Source organism: Notolepis coatsorum (genome assembly GCF_963971535.1).
Source record: "Notolepis coatsorum genome assembly, chromosome: 15".
Lineage (NCBI taxonomy): Eukaryota > Metazoa > Chordata > Actinopteri > Aulopiformes > Paralepididae > Notolepis > Notolepis coatsorum.
In genome coordinates, this window is record NC_140179.1 from 64,780,479 (window position 1) to 64,795,625 (window position 15,147).

Consider the following 15,147-nt stretch of genomic DNA (forward strand, 5'->3'; position numbering starts at 1 on the left):
CTGTATTTAACACTGTTTACTCTCTCACTGCATGTCTCTCTCTGCTGCTCCACTGTATTTAACACTGTTTTACGCTCTCACTGCATGTCTCTCTCTGCTGCTCCACTGTATTTAACACTGTTTACTCTCTCACTGCATGTCTCTCTCTGCTGCTCCACTGTATTTAACACTGTTTACACTCTCACTGCATGTCTCTCTCTGCTGCTCCACTGTATTTAACACTGTTTACACTCTCACTGCATGTATCTCTCCTCTCTGCTGCTCCACTATATTTAACACTGTTTTACTCTCTCACTGCATGTCCCTCTCTGCTGCTCCACTGTATTTAACACTGTTTTACTCTCTCACTGCATGTCTCTCTCTGCTGCTCCACTGTATTTAACACTGTTTTACACTCTCACTGCATGTCTCTCTCTGCTGCTCCACTGTATTTAACACTGTTTTACGCTCTCACTGCATGTCTCTCTCTGCTGCTCCACTGTATTTAACACTGTTTTATACTCTCACTGCATGTCCCTCTCTGCTGCTCCACTGTATTTAACACTGTTTTACGCTCTCACTGCATGTCCCTCTCTGCTGCTCCACTGTATTTAACACTGTTTTACACTCTCACTGCATGTCTCTCTCTGCTGCTCCACTGTATTTAACACTGTTTTACTCTCTCACTGCATGTCTCTCTCCTCTCTGCTGCTCCACTGTATTTTACACTGTTTTACACTCTCACTGCATGTCTCTCTCTGCTGCTCCACTGTATTTAACACTGTTTACTCTCTCACTGCATGTCCCTCTCTGCTGCTCCACTGTATTTAACACTGTTTTACGCTCTCACTGCATGTCCCTCTCTGCTGCTCCACTGTATTTAACACTGTTTTACTCTCTCACTGCATGTCCCTCTCTGCTGCTCCACTGTATTTAACACTGTTTTACGCTCTCACTGCATGTCTCTCTCTGCTGCTCCACTGTATTTAACACTGTTTTACTCTCTCACTGCATGTCTCTCTCTGCTGCTCCACTGTATTTAACACTGTTTTACGCTCTCACTGCATGTCTCTCTCCTCTCTGCTGCTCCACTGTATTTAACACTGTTTTACGCTCTCACTGCATGTCTCTCTATGCTGCTCCACTGTATTTAACACTGTTTTACGCTCTCACTGCATGTCTCTCTCTGCTGCTCCACTGTATTTAACACTGTTTTACACTCTCACTGCATGTCCCTCTCTGCTGCTCCACTGTATTTAACACTGTTTTACGCTCTCACTGCATGTCTCTCTCTGCTGCTCCACTGTATTTAACACTGTTTTACGCTCTCACTGCATGTCCCTCTCTGCTGCTCCACTGTATTTAACACTGTTTTACGCTCTCACTGCATGTCTCTCTCTGCTGCTCCACTGTATTTAACACTGTTTTACGCTCTCACTGCATGTCCCTCTCTGCTGCTCCACTGTATTTAACACTGTTTTACACTCTCACTGCATGTCTCTCTCTGCTGCTCCACTGTATTTAACAGTTTTACTCTCTCACTGCATGTCTCTCTCCTCTCTGCTGCTCCACTGTATTTAACACTGTTTTACTCTCTCACTGCATGTCCCTCTCTGCTGCTCCACTGTATTTAACACTGTTTTACACTCTCACTGCATGTCCCTCTCTGCTGCTCCACTGTATTTAACACTGTTTTACGCTCTCACTGCATGTCTCTCTCTGCTGCTCCACTGTATTTAACACTGTTTTACTCTCTCACTGCATGTCTCTCTCTGCTGCTCCACTGTATTTAACACTGTTTTACGCTCTCACTGCATGTCTCTCTATGCTGCTCTACTGTATTTAACACTGTTTACGCTCTCACTGCATGTCTCTCTCTGCTGCTCCACTGTATTTAACATTGTTTTACGCTCTCACTGCATGTCTCTCTCTGCTGCTACACTGTATTTAACACTGTTTTACACTCTCACTGCATGTCTCTCTCTGCTGCTCCACTGTATTTAACACTGTTTTACGCTCTCACTGCATGTCCCTCTCTGCTGCTCCACTGTATTTAACACTGTTTTACACTCTCACTGCATGTCCCTCTCTGCTGCTCCACTGTATTTAACACTGTTTTATGCTCTCACTGCATGTCTCTCTCTGCTGCTCCACTGTATTTAACACTGTTTTACGCTCTCACTGCATGTCTCTCTCTGTTGCTCCATTGTATTTAACACTGTTTTACGCTCTCACTGCATGTCTCTCTTCTCTCTGCTGCTCCACTGCTCACTGAGTGCAACAGAGATGGAACTATTCACCCAAACGTATCCACCATTATGAATAACAGGACGTCTGTCATTTTATGCATTGTTATAATGGAGAATACTGGAGGATACTGATAGAAAACTTAGACCTAAACTGGGCTTTTTCTTCCGTTTAAAGAAACGTTTCCCATCTGAATTCAAGGGTACTACGACTATGCGTGCACCTCATGGTACCAAAGCACCTCAAAGGCGCTTAAAACAAGATTACAAACATCACAAAACAAACTGGTCAGACTACTACTTGACCTTACCCCCAGAACCCACCTCACCCCTGCCCACTTTGACAACCTAGGATGGCTTAGAGTAGACGACAGAGTACAGCAACTTGCAATGGGCCTGGTCTACAAGATACACTATACGACTAAGGTACCCATGTACCCAAAAGTCAGTGAATACCACAACCACTACACCAGAGCAAGCTCAACAAATCATGTTAAACCCAGATTCGGCTCAAACAAGGGACTAAACACGTTTCGCAATTATGCCACATCAATGTGGAACGCCCTACCCAAAGCTGTAAAGGAATGTGAATCCCTACCCACATTCAAAACCGCTCTTAAAGAGCACCTACGGGAGGCTGCAATTCGAAGATGGCCACCGTAAATGCCCAAAACCCCCACCACCTCCTAATAGACAGTCTCCTCCCCACCGCATGTATATATTCCCTCCCCGCCATATGTATATTTCTCTCCCACCCACCCACCCCCTCCTAATGTACAGTCCCCTCCCCATCATATGTATATACTCTGTCAGGATCTAGGGGTAACAGTACTGTATATTTGAATACCGTTTATGTCACAAATGTATCAGTACTAAATACCTATATGTCCCTATGCCATAAATGTCATGTATGTTGTGTATGTCATAAATGTCTATATGAATTGAAAATGGGGGACCCTGATGTAAACAAGACAAACGTCTTTCTCAGGTCTGCATCCCCTTAACAATTGTGTGTATTGAGCCGTACCCATTCTGCAATCTGTTAAATAAAGTTTTCATTCATTTTCATTCATTCATTCATGAAGCCAGGAAGATAATTGTGCAGAGTTCCTTTCTGTCTGTATTAGACTCTATGGCGATGTGATTTATATGCATGCTCCTTCCTCCCTGCTTAAAAAGCTGGATTCTGCGTACCATGCTGCTATACGTTTAGTAGCGGGTGCAGGCTCTCGTACCGACCACTGCACTGTGTATCAGTCTTTAGGATGGTCCTCTCTGTATCAAAGAAGACAATCACACATGTTGATTTTTATCCTGAAGTCATCGCTAGGTAAGCTGCCCTTATATATCTCCAGACTTCTGTCCTTTTATACTTGCTTTTTTAATACCAGACGAGCAGCAAATGGGATGCTTTTAAATGTTCCTTTGATGCAGTCAGAGCTTGGTAAAGCTACATTCTCCCACTATGCTCCCTTTTTATGGAATACGCTGCAAGTGAAACTTTGTCTAGAGGCCCTTCCTACTGTGAATGCTTTTAAAGGTATGCTACGACTAGCCCTTCATGAAACATGTAACTGTTTTACCTGATGCTATTGCTGATCTGATTATGCTTCTTGCCACTGCACAAATGACCTTCTGTGTTTGTATTTGATTTGTATGTTTTTTGTTTAATGCCCTTGTTTTTATGTTGAAACTTGTTGTGTGCCGTGTTGGTCAGGACTCCCTGGAAGAAGAGATCTTGTATCTCAATGGGACATTCCTGGATAAATAAAGGATAAATAAAATAAAAAAATAAAACGTTTCAACTAATTCTCCTACTTTGGATTTGTTCAAACTTGGTTTGGGAACAAAGTGACAGCCCTAAATACACATACCTGTACCAGAGAGAGAGAGCAAGACGTGACGGGTTGTAACACACACTAGGGGTGCACCGATGTATCGGTCGGGTATCGGTATCGGCCGATAAGTGCCTTGTTGACTGCTGTTACAACTAAATATTCAACATTCTCTTTTGAGACTCCGCTTCAGACTCTTATCATTTGGCACTAAAAGCTAAACATTGTCACCGATATGGCTGTCATGTCATTAATTGTGTACGCGAGGTGGTCGCTCAGTGACTACGTTAACATGAGCTAGGTTAGCTAGCATGAGCTACCGGTGGATGGAAGACTAACGTTACAGGTGAAAATGTGATTTACGTTGGAATACTCCTTTGCCAACTTGCTGTACTTTGCTTGCAGGTCTGCAGCCATTATTGCTGGATTATGAATAGCCCCAACTTTAGCCAAGGTAACGTTATGGCTAAACCTTTAACGTTAGTTAACGCTAGCTTTCGGTTAGCTGTTCAATGCTATTAATAACACAACCAAGCGAACCCATCACAGCTCCCCGTCAACACCCCTCTCTCGGGAAGATGGCATTTAAGAAAGTATCTGCTGTTAAAATGACACAAACATTCATTTTGTGGCATTAACGTTATATAGTTAGTGTTACACGTTCAATAACATCAGCATATTATTTACCCGAAGATAGCAAGTAAGCAAGGCATTACTCCGTTCATAGCTCAGTTCCATTCCGTTGCTCATTCCGTACCCAACTACCCATTCTGCAATCTGTTAATAAAGTTTTCAACCAGACAAATGTATAGAAAGGCTTTGTTTTATTATAACATTTGTTGCAGTAAAATCATTGTGTCTCGTTTGGTCATCTTGTGGAGCGCTGGTCGGCGGGCAGCTAACGTATTAGCTTGTTGTGGTTCTCGCAAGCAGATCAATGGCGGCATGCCCGGAAGTAGAAAATGAATAAACGCTTGCCGATTGGTGGTAAGAACAGCAGGAGGTGGGTGCTAGCGGTGTGACGTAATTGGCCGAATCGACTGTCAATCAAAATGGTTCTATTGCATTGGTTGAGAGCGCTGGTTGAGAGAATAGTATCCATCTGCAGGCCGCCAGACGATACTGGGAGAGGGATAGTGCTACATGGCATGGTGGAATTAATACCATAAACATATTTCTTGATGTTTCCTTTTTTTAAGTAAGTAAAGAGGCCTACAAATACAAACATACACATACAAATATACAGTAGTTTCATAAAAAAAAAAAAAAATTACAAAAAAAAATATATATATATATATATTAAAAAGAATTACAAATACTATACAAATAATACACAAATATCGGTATCGGTAACGGCCGATTGTGTTAGTTGAACAATCGGTATCGGTGGCCAATTTTCATATCGGTGCATCCCTAACACACACACACACACACACACACACACACACACACACACACACACACACACACGCTATGTCTACTTGTGTCTTTTCAGGAGTCTTGGGCTGAGCTGAATCCACAAGAATATAGGGTTTCCTTCCTAGGCTATCAGTAACTTTTACTACCGGCTTTGTTACCATGGATACAAAGACTGTGGGGTACCAGGGGAGGGGTGGGGGCTGGGGGCATGTAGGTGGGATTTAGTTGAACATGGAATCATATCAATCAAATCACAAACACATAATATGGGAATAAACTGGTTGCGCTACAAGTGTACTCACGTTTTCTTTGGCATTGTAGTAAGTGGATTCATCTTCCTGCAAGAAGAAAGGGAAAGGGATATGAGTGAAGTACTACAGATTTACACTTAAGATGTTTTGCTGTACACTAAATATCAGAAGCATGATGTACAGACAATATTTGGATAGAAAAACACAATTATATCAGGCCCAACCACATGCTATATGCCTACCTTATTAGACATCACATTCATTGAAGTTCCTACACTTCTCTCAGTGCTTTTAATTCTGAAGATCTCAGTAGTATTCTTTTTTTTGCTTTCACACTGCTGGCTTCCTGTCAGCATACAAGCTAGCAGGGTGCTGAGGAGCTAGCAGGGTGCTAACGAGCTAGCAGGGTGCTAAGGAGCTAGCAGGGTGCTAAGGAGCTAGCAGGGTGCTAATGAGCTATCAGGGTGCTAACGAGCTAGCAGGGTGCTAACGAGCTAGCCTAGCCGTTGACATATGGCCGCCCTGGAGGCACAGAGCACTGGTTCATTGCCTATAGCGCCACCTGCCTACCACCTCCGGCGCTGACACAGGAAGCTAGCTTAGTAGCAGCAAAGCAAGGCTTGTGTGACTGCTACTGTCACTGCTGGTGTTAGCTGTATGCAGTTAGTGCCAGGCAATTTGCAATTAGCTCAATTAGCAGTGAGGCAATGTAGGCTACTGTAAATAAACTCTGTCTGTTATTTGCTTTGTAGTGAGTTATTGGAAGAACATATCTGTATGTATAGGGTCCAGTGTGGCATTATGCTGATATGTAAACACACAGTCTACACACACACACACACACACACACACACACACACACACACACACACACACACACACACACACACACACACACACACACACACACACACACACACACACACACACACACACACACACACACACACACACACACACAGACAGACATACACACACACACACACACACACACACACACACACACACACACACACACACACACACACACTGTACACTGAGGGAGTTTAGAAGCTGTAGCTGACAGTCTGCTGTTCTCTGTCAGGTCATCTTAGTGTCATGTGTAACTTAAGAGGCAGTGATGTCACTAGGGACACCACACCCCCCAGCAAAGCAGCTGTGTGTGTGTGTGTGTGTGTGTGTGTGTGTGTGTGTGTGTGTGTGTGTGTGTGTGTGTGTGTGTGTGTGTGTGTGTGTGTGTGTGTGTGTGTGTGTGTGTGTGTGTGTGTGTGTGTGTGTGTGTGTGTGTGTGTGTGTGTGTGTGTGTGTGCATGCGCTCATGCGCGCGCGTGTGTGTGTGTGTGTGTGTCTGTGTGTGTGTCTGTGTGTGTGTGCATCCATTACAATATACTGGAAAGGTTGCTGGTTCAATCTCCGACATCTTTTTACCTAAGTTGTAACATTCTATCCTATTTGCAAATAAAAAGCCATGCAAGTTTGCCATGTTGGGGCATATTCGTTACCACGGTGGAGCCTTCGAGTATCGAGAACCTCATCCTTCACTGTCATCTTTCTCTCCCATCACAGAAGCTGAGACCCTGACACTGGTAACGTCGAACTGCCCGACTACATGCCAGCTGGATCAGTTACCCTCCCCACTCCTCCAGACCCTACATTTACATTGAGTCATTTAGCTGACGCTTTTATCCAAAGTTCTGTACGACAAGTCATCAGGAAGGGCTTAGTCATTTAGCTGACGCTTTTATCCAAAGTTCTGTACGACAAGTCATCAGGAAGGGCACAACTCTATCAGCTGAGTAACAATGTTCATCAAAGTGTTGAGTGCTACAGTGTAGGTTAGTATATTAGGAGTGCATGACAGTAAGGTTAGTTAGGGGTAGAGACATCCTCCCATTCCTAACTGCAACCATCAACTCCTCCCTCAACTCAGGGCTGGTCCCCACCTTCCTAAAACAGGCACTTCTTCACACAAATCACAAGTATTTAACGTCAGCGTTATACAATATTTAATATGTAGATGTAGACATGTTTCTGGGTGGCTACATCTGTGATGATGATGATGATGATGATGATGATGATGATGATGATGATGATGATGATTACCTGATTGAATGATTATTTTGTCATTTAATGGGTTTGTCTTCTGCATTCGGTAAGGTAATTCATATACACATTAATATTTAAATTAATTTTTACTTAACTTTACAGCATTATTAACACATTCGGCGCCAGACCCGAGATATCCTGTGTTATTACATGGCGTTTTCACATTCGCCGAAATGCTTGCTTGTGATTGGTCAATAGCGCTCGTCAGAGGTCCGTTATTACTCGATAACGGACCTCTGCCGAACAATAATGACCGCTGTGCGCAGCTGTTCGCAATCAAGCCCACTGACACACTGCATCAGTGCAGCCAATCAGACACACCTGCCGGCTGCACTGACAGCGGAGTGTGTGTGACGATGACAGCGGGAGCGACAGAACAGAACTGCGTCTGCATTTGATCTCGTCTTGTCGATGTAAAATGAATTAGGTATATTGTTAGTAAGTTAGCCATGTAATAAGCGGGATAATGTATAGCTATACTCGATCATTGTCGCAAAATAATTGACCTTCACTGACGTTTAAAACGCCTCGGCGAGGCGCCTCGGTATTTTAAACTCCGTGTCGGTCAATTATTTTGCGACAATGACCTCGTAGCTATACATTATCCCTTACTTAACTCGCCAGCGGGTGAACGCCAGACCTGAGATTTCTCGGGTTTTGGTGGTTTTTTCTTTTATTCGATATTTTTATTCATTACAGGTTCACGGACCTCCGTGTCCCTATAGGAAATCATTCTGAGATTCCCAAAGTGCAATACCGGCCGCATCCTGCTAGGTGACAGTATTGCCCACCCTTTGAAACCTTATTTCTCACCATGTGTTACAGCTAAACCCCTCCGGGCGCAGAATTTAGACGGAGCCAAGTAAATTGCTTCATCCGACCACTTCGAAACGCCTCTAGCACACTCGATCCATAAGTTGTGCCAAATTATGTCCGGGACCAGATGGACATCAATACTGGAAATCACGATCAGACAATTTGAATACTCTTTTTGGAATAACCCCTGATCAAAGGTAAGGACTATCTGACGTCAATTCCACCTTGATCCTACAATGATTTCATATCGATCCAGCTGATCAGCGTGTGTGGTGTTCAAAACTAATGCCGTTACTGGCTATCAAAGCATCAAAAAACTACCCCCCCCCCCACCTTTCATGCATTCATGATGAAACATAATACCTATTATATGCATTTGATTTGGAAATAGTAGCGTGTCCAGGCAAGAAATGCCAACGCTTATAGCAGAATTCACGTAGTGCCCTATAACTCAGCTTTTCAGGAATGAGCCCGGATCACTCCTAAACTATACTTATATATCATCTGGCTTCGCGTCTCGCTCTGCCTACTGAGATATATCATTATCTCCAGCACCTAGTGTGCTCTGGGAAACAAAACGATGCACCCACTTGCACGTGACCACGCCACTCCCAATGCGTGCCTCTATATTATGCCGGAAGTGGTCACGCCTCACCCTTCCTCATTCGTTTCCAAACGCGGAAGCAGCTCAGATGCACTTTTGAACTGGAAATTTGTTATGAAGCGTAAGGTGGCTGCTTTTCTGTCCAAAATGGTGTCGGTAGTGGGGTCTTAGGACCAGCCGACGTCAAAAACATTGCACAGATTTTTGAGGTTATACAGCTTTTGACCCAGCCGCAAGCTATAACCGCACCATAAAACACCTGTTAAGCGATGTCAGAGTGGGAGACTGGTTCACCTCCATAGACCTGAAGGATGCGTATTTTCACTTCCCGATCTTCCCTCCTCACAGGAAATTCCTACGGTTCCTGTTTCAGGGCGTAGCGTACGAATACCAGAGGTTGCCGTTCGGCTACTCTCTGGCCCCCTGCACATTCACCAAGTGCGTAGAGATTGCGCTGGAGCCTCTACGTCATCAGGGGATACGAATTATTTTCTATCTCGACGACATGTTGCTCCTCAGCCGGGTCTCATACCAGGCTGGTGGTGGAATTCCTCACCAGGCTGGATTTTGCTGTGAACTGGAAGAAGAGTACGCCTCTTCCCAGTCAACAGGTGGAGTACTTGGGCTTGGTTCTAAGTTCAAGGCCCATGAGGGCAACCCTCTCGGAGCAACGGAGAGTGTCTATCCTCCACGCGCTCGGGGGTTTCCGTCCTGGAGGGACGGTCACGGCGCTGCAGGTGATGCGCCTGCTCGGTATGATGGCATCTGCTCACGCTGTGGTCCCTCTTGGCCTCCTCTTCATGAGGAGGATACAGAGGTGGTTTTCCAGTATGAAAATAGACCCGGTGAGGGACAAGTGGAAACGGTTGACGGTTCCTTTGTCGATACAGGGGGATCTCGCCCACTGGAGGAGGACTGGTATCCTCACCAACGGGGTCACCATGGGCAGCAGGCGTTCACACGTCACGGTCTTCACCGACGCCTCCCTCACGGGATGGGGGGGGACGTGACGGACCGACGCAGTAGGGGGCAGCTGGACGGTCCATGCGGCCCGGTCTGCCCTGCACATCAATGTGTTGGAATTGAAGGCGGCCCTCCTGGTCCTCAGACGGCTCGCCCACTTGGTGGTGGGCGAGCACGTTTTGGTCAGGACGGACAGTATGACAGCAGCGGCGTATATCAACAGACAGGGTGGAGTACGCTCCACCAGTCTGCACCGGGCGGCGGTCGAGCTCTGGCTATGGGCGTCTCACAATCTGCGCAGTCTGAGTGCGCTCCACATCCCTGGCAAGGAGAATGTGGGCGCGGATGTGATGTCGCGGGGCGGTCCTCATCACGACGAGTGGGAACTGCGCCAAGACGTAGTCAGGCAGATCTGGGATCGCTTCGGGGAAGCTTCAGTGGATCTGTTTGCGAGCAGACGATCTCACAAGTGCCCCTTGTGGTTCTCGGTCAGCCGGGAGGACAATCCTCCCTTGGGGGTGGATGCCTTCTCAGTGTATCCATGGCCGCCCGGGCTTCTGTACGCCTTTCCCCCCACACACCTGATAGGTCAGTTGTTGGAGCGGGTACGGTGGGAGCACAGGACCTTGATCCTGGTTGCGCCGGACCGGGGCACAGCTGTGTGGTTCCCGGTCCTGATCCAGCTATTGGTAGCCCCCTGTGCTGGGCCAGCCTCTGATGGTTTGGCTGGTGAGAGGGTGAGTCTGGAGAGGATGGACCCTTCTGTGGTTGACACCATCCGGAATGCGCGTGCTCCCTCACTATCGCGCTTTACGCGGGTAGGTGGTGTATGTTCCAAGAGTGGTGTAAGGTGGGGGGCCGGGACCCAGTGTCCTGCCCCCTGGATGCTGTCCTTACTTTCCTTCAGTCTCTCCTTGATAGACTGTCGGCTTCGACGGTGAGGGTATATGCTGCAGCTATATCCTCTTATAATGAGGGGTTTGAGGGCGTTGTGTTGTTCAGCCACCCTCTTGTGAAGCGTTTCCTGCTTGGCGCTCGGCGCCTTAAGCCAGTGACACGCTCTCTGGCTCCGAGTTGGGATCTTCAATTGGTCCTCGGTCGGTTGTCCAAGGCCCCGTTTGAGCCTCTTGAGCAAGCGCCTTTGGAACAGCTATCGTTCAAGACTGCGTTCTTGCTGGCCATCACCTCCGCTAAACGCGTGGGTGAGCTTTGTGCTCTCTCGGTGCGGCCCGAGTGTCTGTCTATTCGTTTCAATAGCGGTGCCACTCTGCGGCCTAATCCAGCCTTCGTGCCAAAAAATATCCGGAGTTCTTTCCGCTCCAGGGATATTATGGTTCAGGCGTTTCATCCGCCTCCTCACGCTAGTGAGTTGGAGGCGGGCCTTCACCTGTCATGTCCGGTCCGGGCTTTGGGGATTTACCTCAGCCATACTCAGGGCCTCAGGGCTACCGATCAGCTCTTTATCTGTTACGGTGGCTCTCGTGCTGGTAAGGCACTGTCGAAACAGCGCCTGTCCCATTGGTTGTGCGAGGGCATTGCCCTGTGCTACACGTTGGCTGTCAGGGCGCACTCCACTCTTGGGGTGGCGGCCTCTGCCGCCCTGTTAGGTGGGGCCTCGGTGGAGGACATCTGTGCTGCGGCTTCATGGTCCTCACCGGGTCCCTTCGTAAGGTTTTACCTCATGGACATGACCGGGGGTTCTGTCTCCCAGGCGGTTCTGAGGTTTGGAACCTCTCCTGCTTCTCGTCTTTCGGTGGGGTAGCAGGGGTGTGTGGGTGTGGACCACAATGTGTTGCGTCACACGTGGTCCCGCCTGTGCTGTGCGTTTAGGAGGTTTCTAGTTCCCTCTTTTTCGCATTTGGGTGAAGTTGACTGCCGCCCCCTCTTCACTAGGAAGGAGGGGTGACGGGACTCCCCTCCCCCCTGATGTGGGCTTTCGGGTCCTCAGGGGGTGCATTTGTCGGTCCTCGCGTCTGCTCTGTCCCCATATCTCGATGGCAAAGAGCAGGACGCGATTCGCCAGTATGACTATATAACGATAGGTTATGTATATAACCTAGTTATATGAGTACTGGCTGAGCGTCCTGCTCTTAGCGCGCCCTGAGGTCCCTTGGGAAACTTTTCTGATGGAAACTGTTTTCCGAGGAAGGGCGAGTGGCAACCACGCCTAGTGCTTTATAGTACGTCACTAGGGCGGGGCCTGGTCAGAGGTGCATTTGTTTATTCGTTTAATGAAGTACAGTAGGTACTGGAGATGAGGTACATCTCGATGGCGAAGAGCAGATCTCGATGGCGAAGAGCAGGACGCTCAGCCAGTACTCATATAACTAGGTTATATACATAACCTATCGTTCTCTCTCTCTCCAACTCTACAGTGCTGTGCAGTAATCACCAGCTTAACCACTGGCTGTCGGATGGATAGAATTCACACTTGACTTTGCGCCTTCTGGTGACGGTCCGTCGGGCCGTTGTCACCAGCTGTGATCCAGCTGATATAATCACCGGTGTAACTCGAGCGCCCCCTACTGGTCACCGTTACCGCTAACCCGGCACACACACAGCGCCCTAGAGCTGAGATTCCTGAGGGCTGCATCTGTACCACTGCTGACACACATGCACTTACACCTATCACAGTTTTTGGGGATTTGTACTTTACTAGAGTATTTTTTTTATCTACTTTTTCTCCTCCTATTTTTTCTGTATTTTTCTCCCATCCCAATTTAGTCGTTATGCCAATTCCCCCCTCCCCTTCCTGGTCGTTGCGTGCATTTTCCCTCCACTTGCCGGTCTAGGGAGCCCTGAAGACTATCACATGCTTCCTCCGATACATGTGGAGACAGCCAGCAGCCTCTTTTCACCTGGCAGCGCGGACTCTTACTGGGGAAGTGTAACGCGTGGGAGGATCACACTACCTCCCCCAGTTCCCTCCCTTGCTGTGCAGGCACCCTGACCGACCTGTAGGAGTCGCTGTTTACAACGACCAGGACCCACCCCACCGGCTTTCCACCCGCTGACACTGCCAATTGTGTCAGTATGGACGACCAACCAAGCCGGAGGTACCACGGCAGCCGGATTCGATCCCACTGTCTCTGCTGTGGTAGACAGATGCTTAGTCCGCTGTGCTACCCGGCCGCCCAAGGTTTGTATACTTGTACTTTTACTCAATTACATTTCAGAGAAAAAAATAAACGTTTTACTCCTTACATTTAAAATGCAGACCTACAAAGTACAAAACACAAATCTTGCAGGTCCAACTATTTTAATTAGTATGTTTGTTTCTCTGGCCGAACTAACGTTAACGTTATTAATCCTGCGGCCGCCGCACTTTATTTAAAAACAGCCAATCAAATCCCCATCAATGGAAAATTAACCCGCCCATACCCATGCTGATTGGTCCTTGTGCAAGACTAGAAAGCGGGGATATTTGATTAAACACCTGCTATCAGAAGAATAGACAGTGAGAGTGACAAGCTACAGAAGATGGCCACAAAGATGGTACGAGTGATGAAGAGGACGAAACGGAACATTTCATTCCCCCGGAATAAAAATAAGTTTTAACTTTTACTTTTTAGTACTTAAGTACATTTAAAAGTAGAAACTGTTTGACTTTTACTCAAGTGTGTTTTTAGCCAGATTGCTTTTACTTGAGTACCCATACTTTCACTTAAGTATCATTTCTGGGTACTTTTTACACCCCTGCACATAATCCACCTATCACTGCTGACACATAATACACCTACCTCGTCAAAAAGACCAGACACATGATATGGAGGAGTTTATGTGCTGGCTGTCACAGTTAATGTCGAGCATGTACAGGGATATTCAATCTGACACACACACACACACACACACACACACACACACACACACACACACACACACACACACACACACACACACACACACACACACACACACACACACACACACACACACACACACACACACACACACACACACACACACACACACACACACACACACACACACACACACACACACACACACACACACACACACACACACACACACACACACACACACACACACACACACACACACACACACACTCTCTGGGTACAGTGAGGACACACAGGTTCACACAGGTTCACACAGGTTCACACAGGCTAAGCTGTAGGAGATGACACACCTTCTGAAGTCACACTACAACTGTGGTACAAGTCTTACCAAACCAATCACATCACACACCCACTGAGCTAGTGGAGGAGCTGGGAAGAGCCAAGGGACTCTCTCTCTCTCTCTCCCTCCCTCTTCTCTCTCTCTCTCTCTCTCTCTCTCTCTCTCTCTCTCTCTCTCTCTCTCTCTCTCTCTCTCTCTCTCTCTCTCTCTCTCTCTCGCTGTCTCTCTCTCTCTCTCCACACAACACACGACATACGCTGTGAAATACACAGTGCTTAACCAAACATAAACGAAGCTTGCGGTATGAAAGGTATGAAAGAGATAAGTAAGAGGAGGTGGGGAGTGTTTTAGACTAACTTGCTCAGCAAAGTTAGACAATAGCTATTTCTGTTGTTAATTCCCTGATTAATTAATTACCTTCGCTAGCCAACCATCTCGAGCCAATATCAGCTGCATAGAAGTGGATGATACAGCAGATAAATTAACTTGTTCCCAGGGAGAGAACACTTTTCCTACCAGCACATTCCCTGTCTCCTGAGAAAGTTGAGTTGACATATGTATCAAGCCCTGCCCTATTTTATTGATCCTCCAATCACAACTGCGATGAAAGCAACAGTTGTGATTGGAGGCTCAAGAAAAGAGGGCGGGTTTGAGGTAAATTATGAGAAAACCTTTAATGGAGATTTTAAGTAAAATATTGAAAGTTAGTTAACGACTAACGTGAAACTGGAATTTATTTAAAGACCTTTTTAGATAATAGGCTAAATGGTGAAGTTGACCACACAATG

General features: G+C 46.7%; 1 protein-coding gene across 1 annotated transcript in view; it reads right to left on the reverse strand.

Moving 5' to 3' along the window:
* Positions 1-15,147, reverse strand: part of LOC311241382 (voltage-dependent calcium channel subunit alpha-2/delta-1-like) — a 334,844-nt gene that overhangs the window by 179,337 nt on the left and 140,360 nt on the right. Inside the window, 1 exon segment of the mRNA XM_084330186.1 lies at positions 5,782-5,817. Coding sequence (XP_084186312.1) covers positions 5,782-5,817 — 36 coding nt within the window.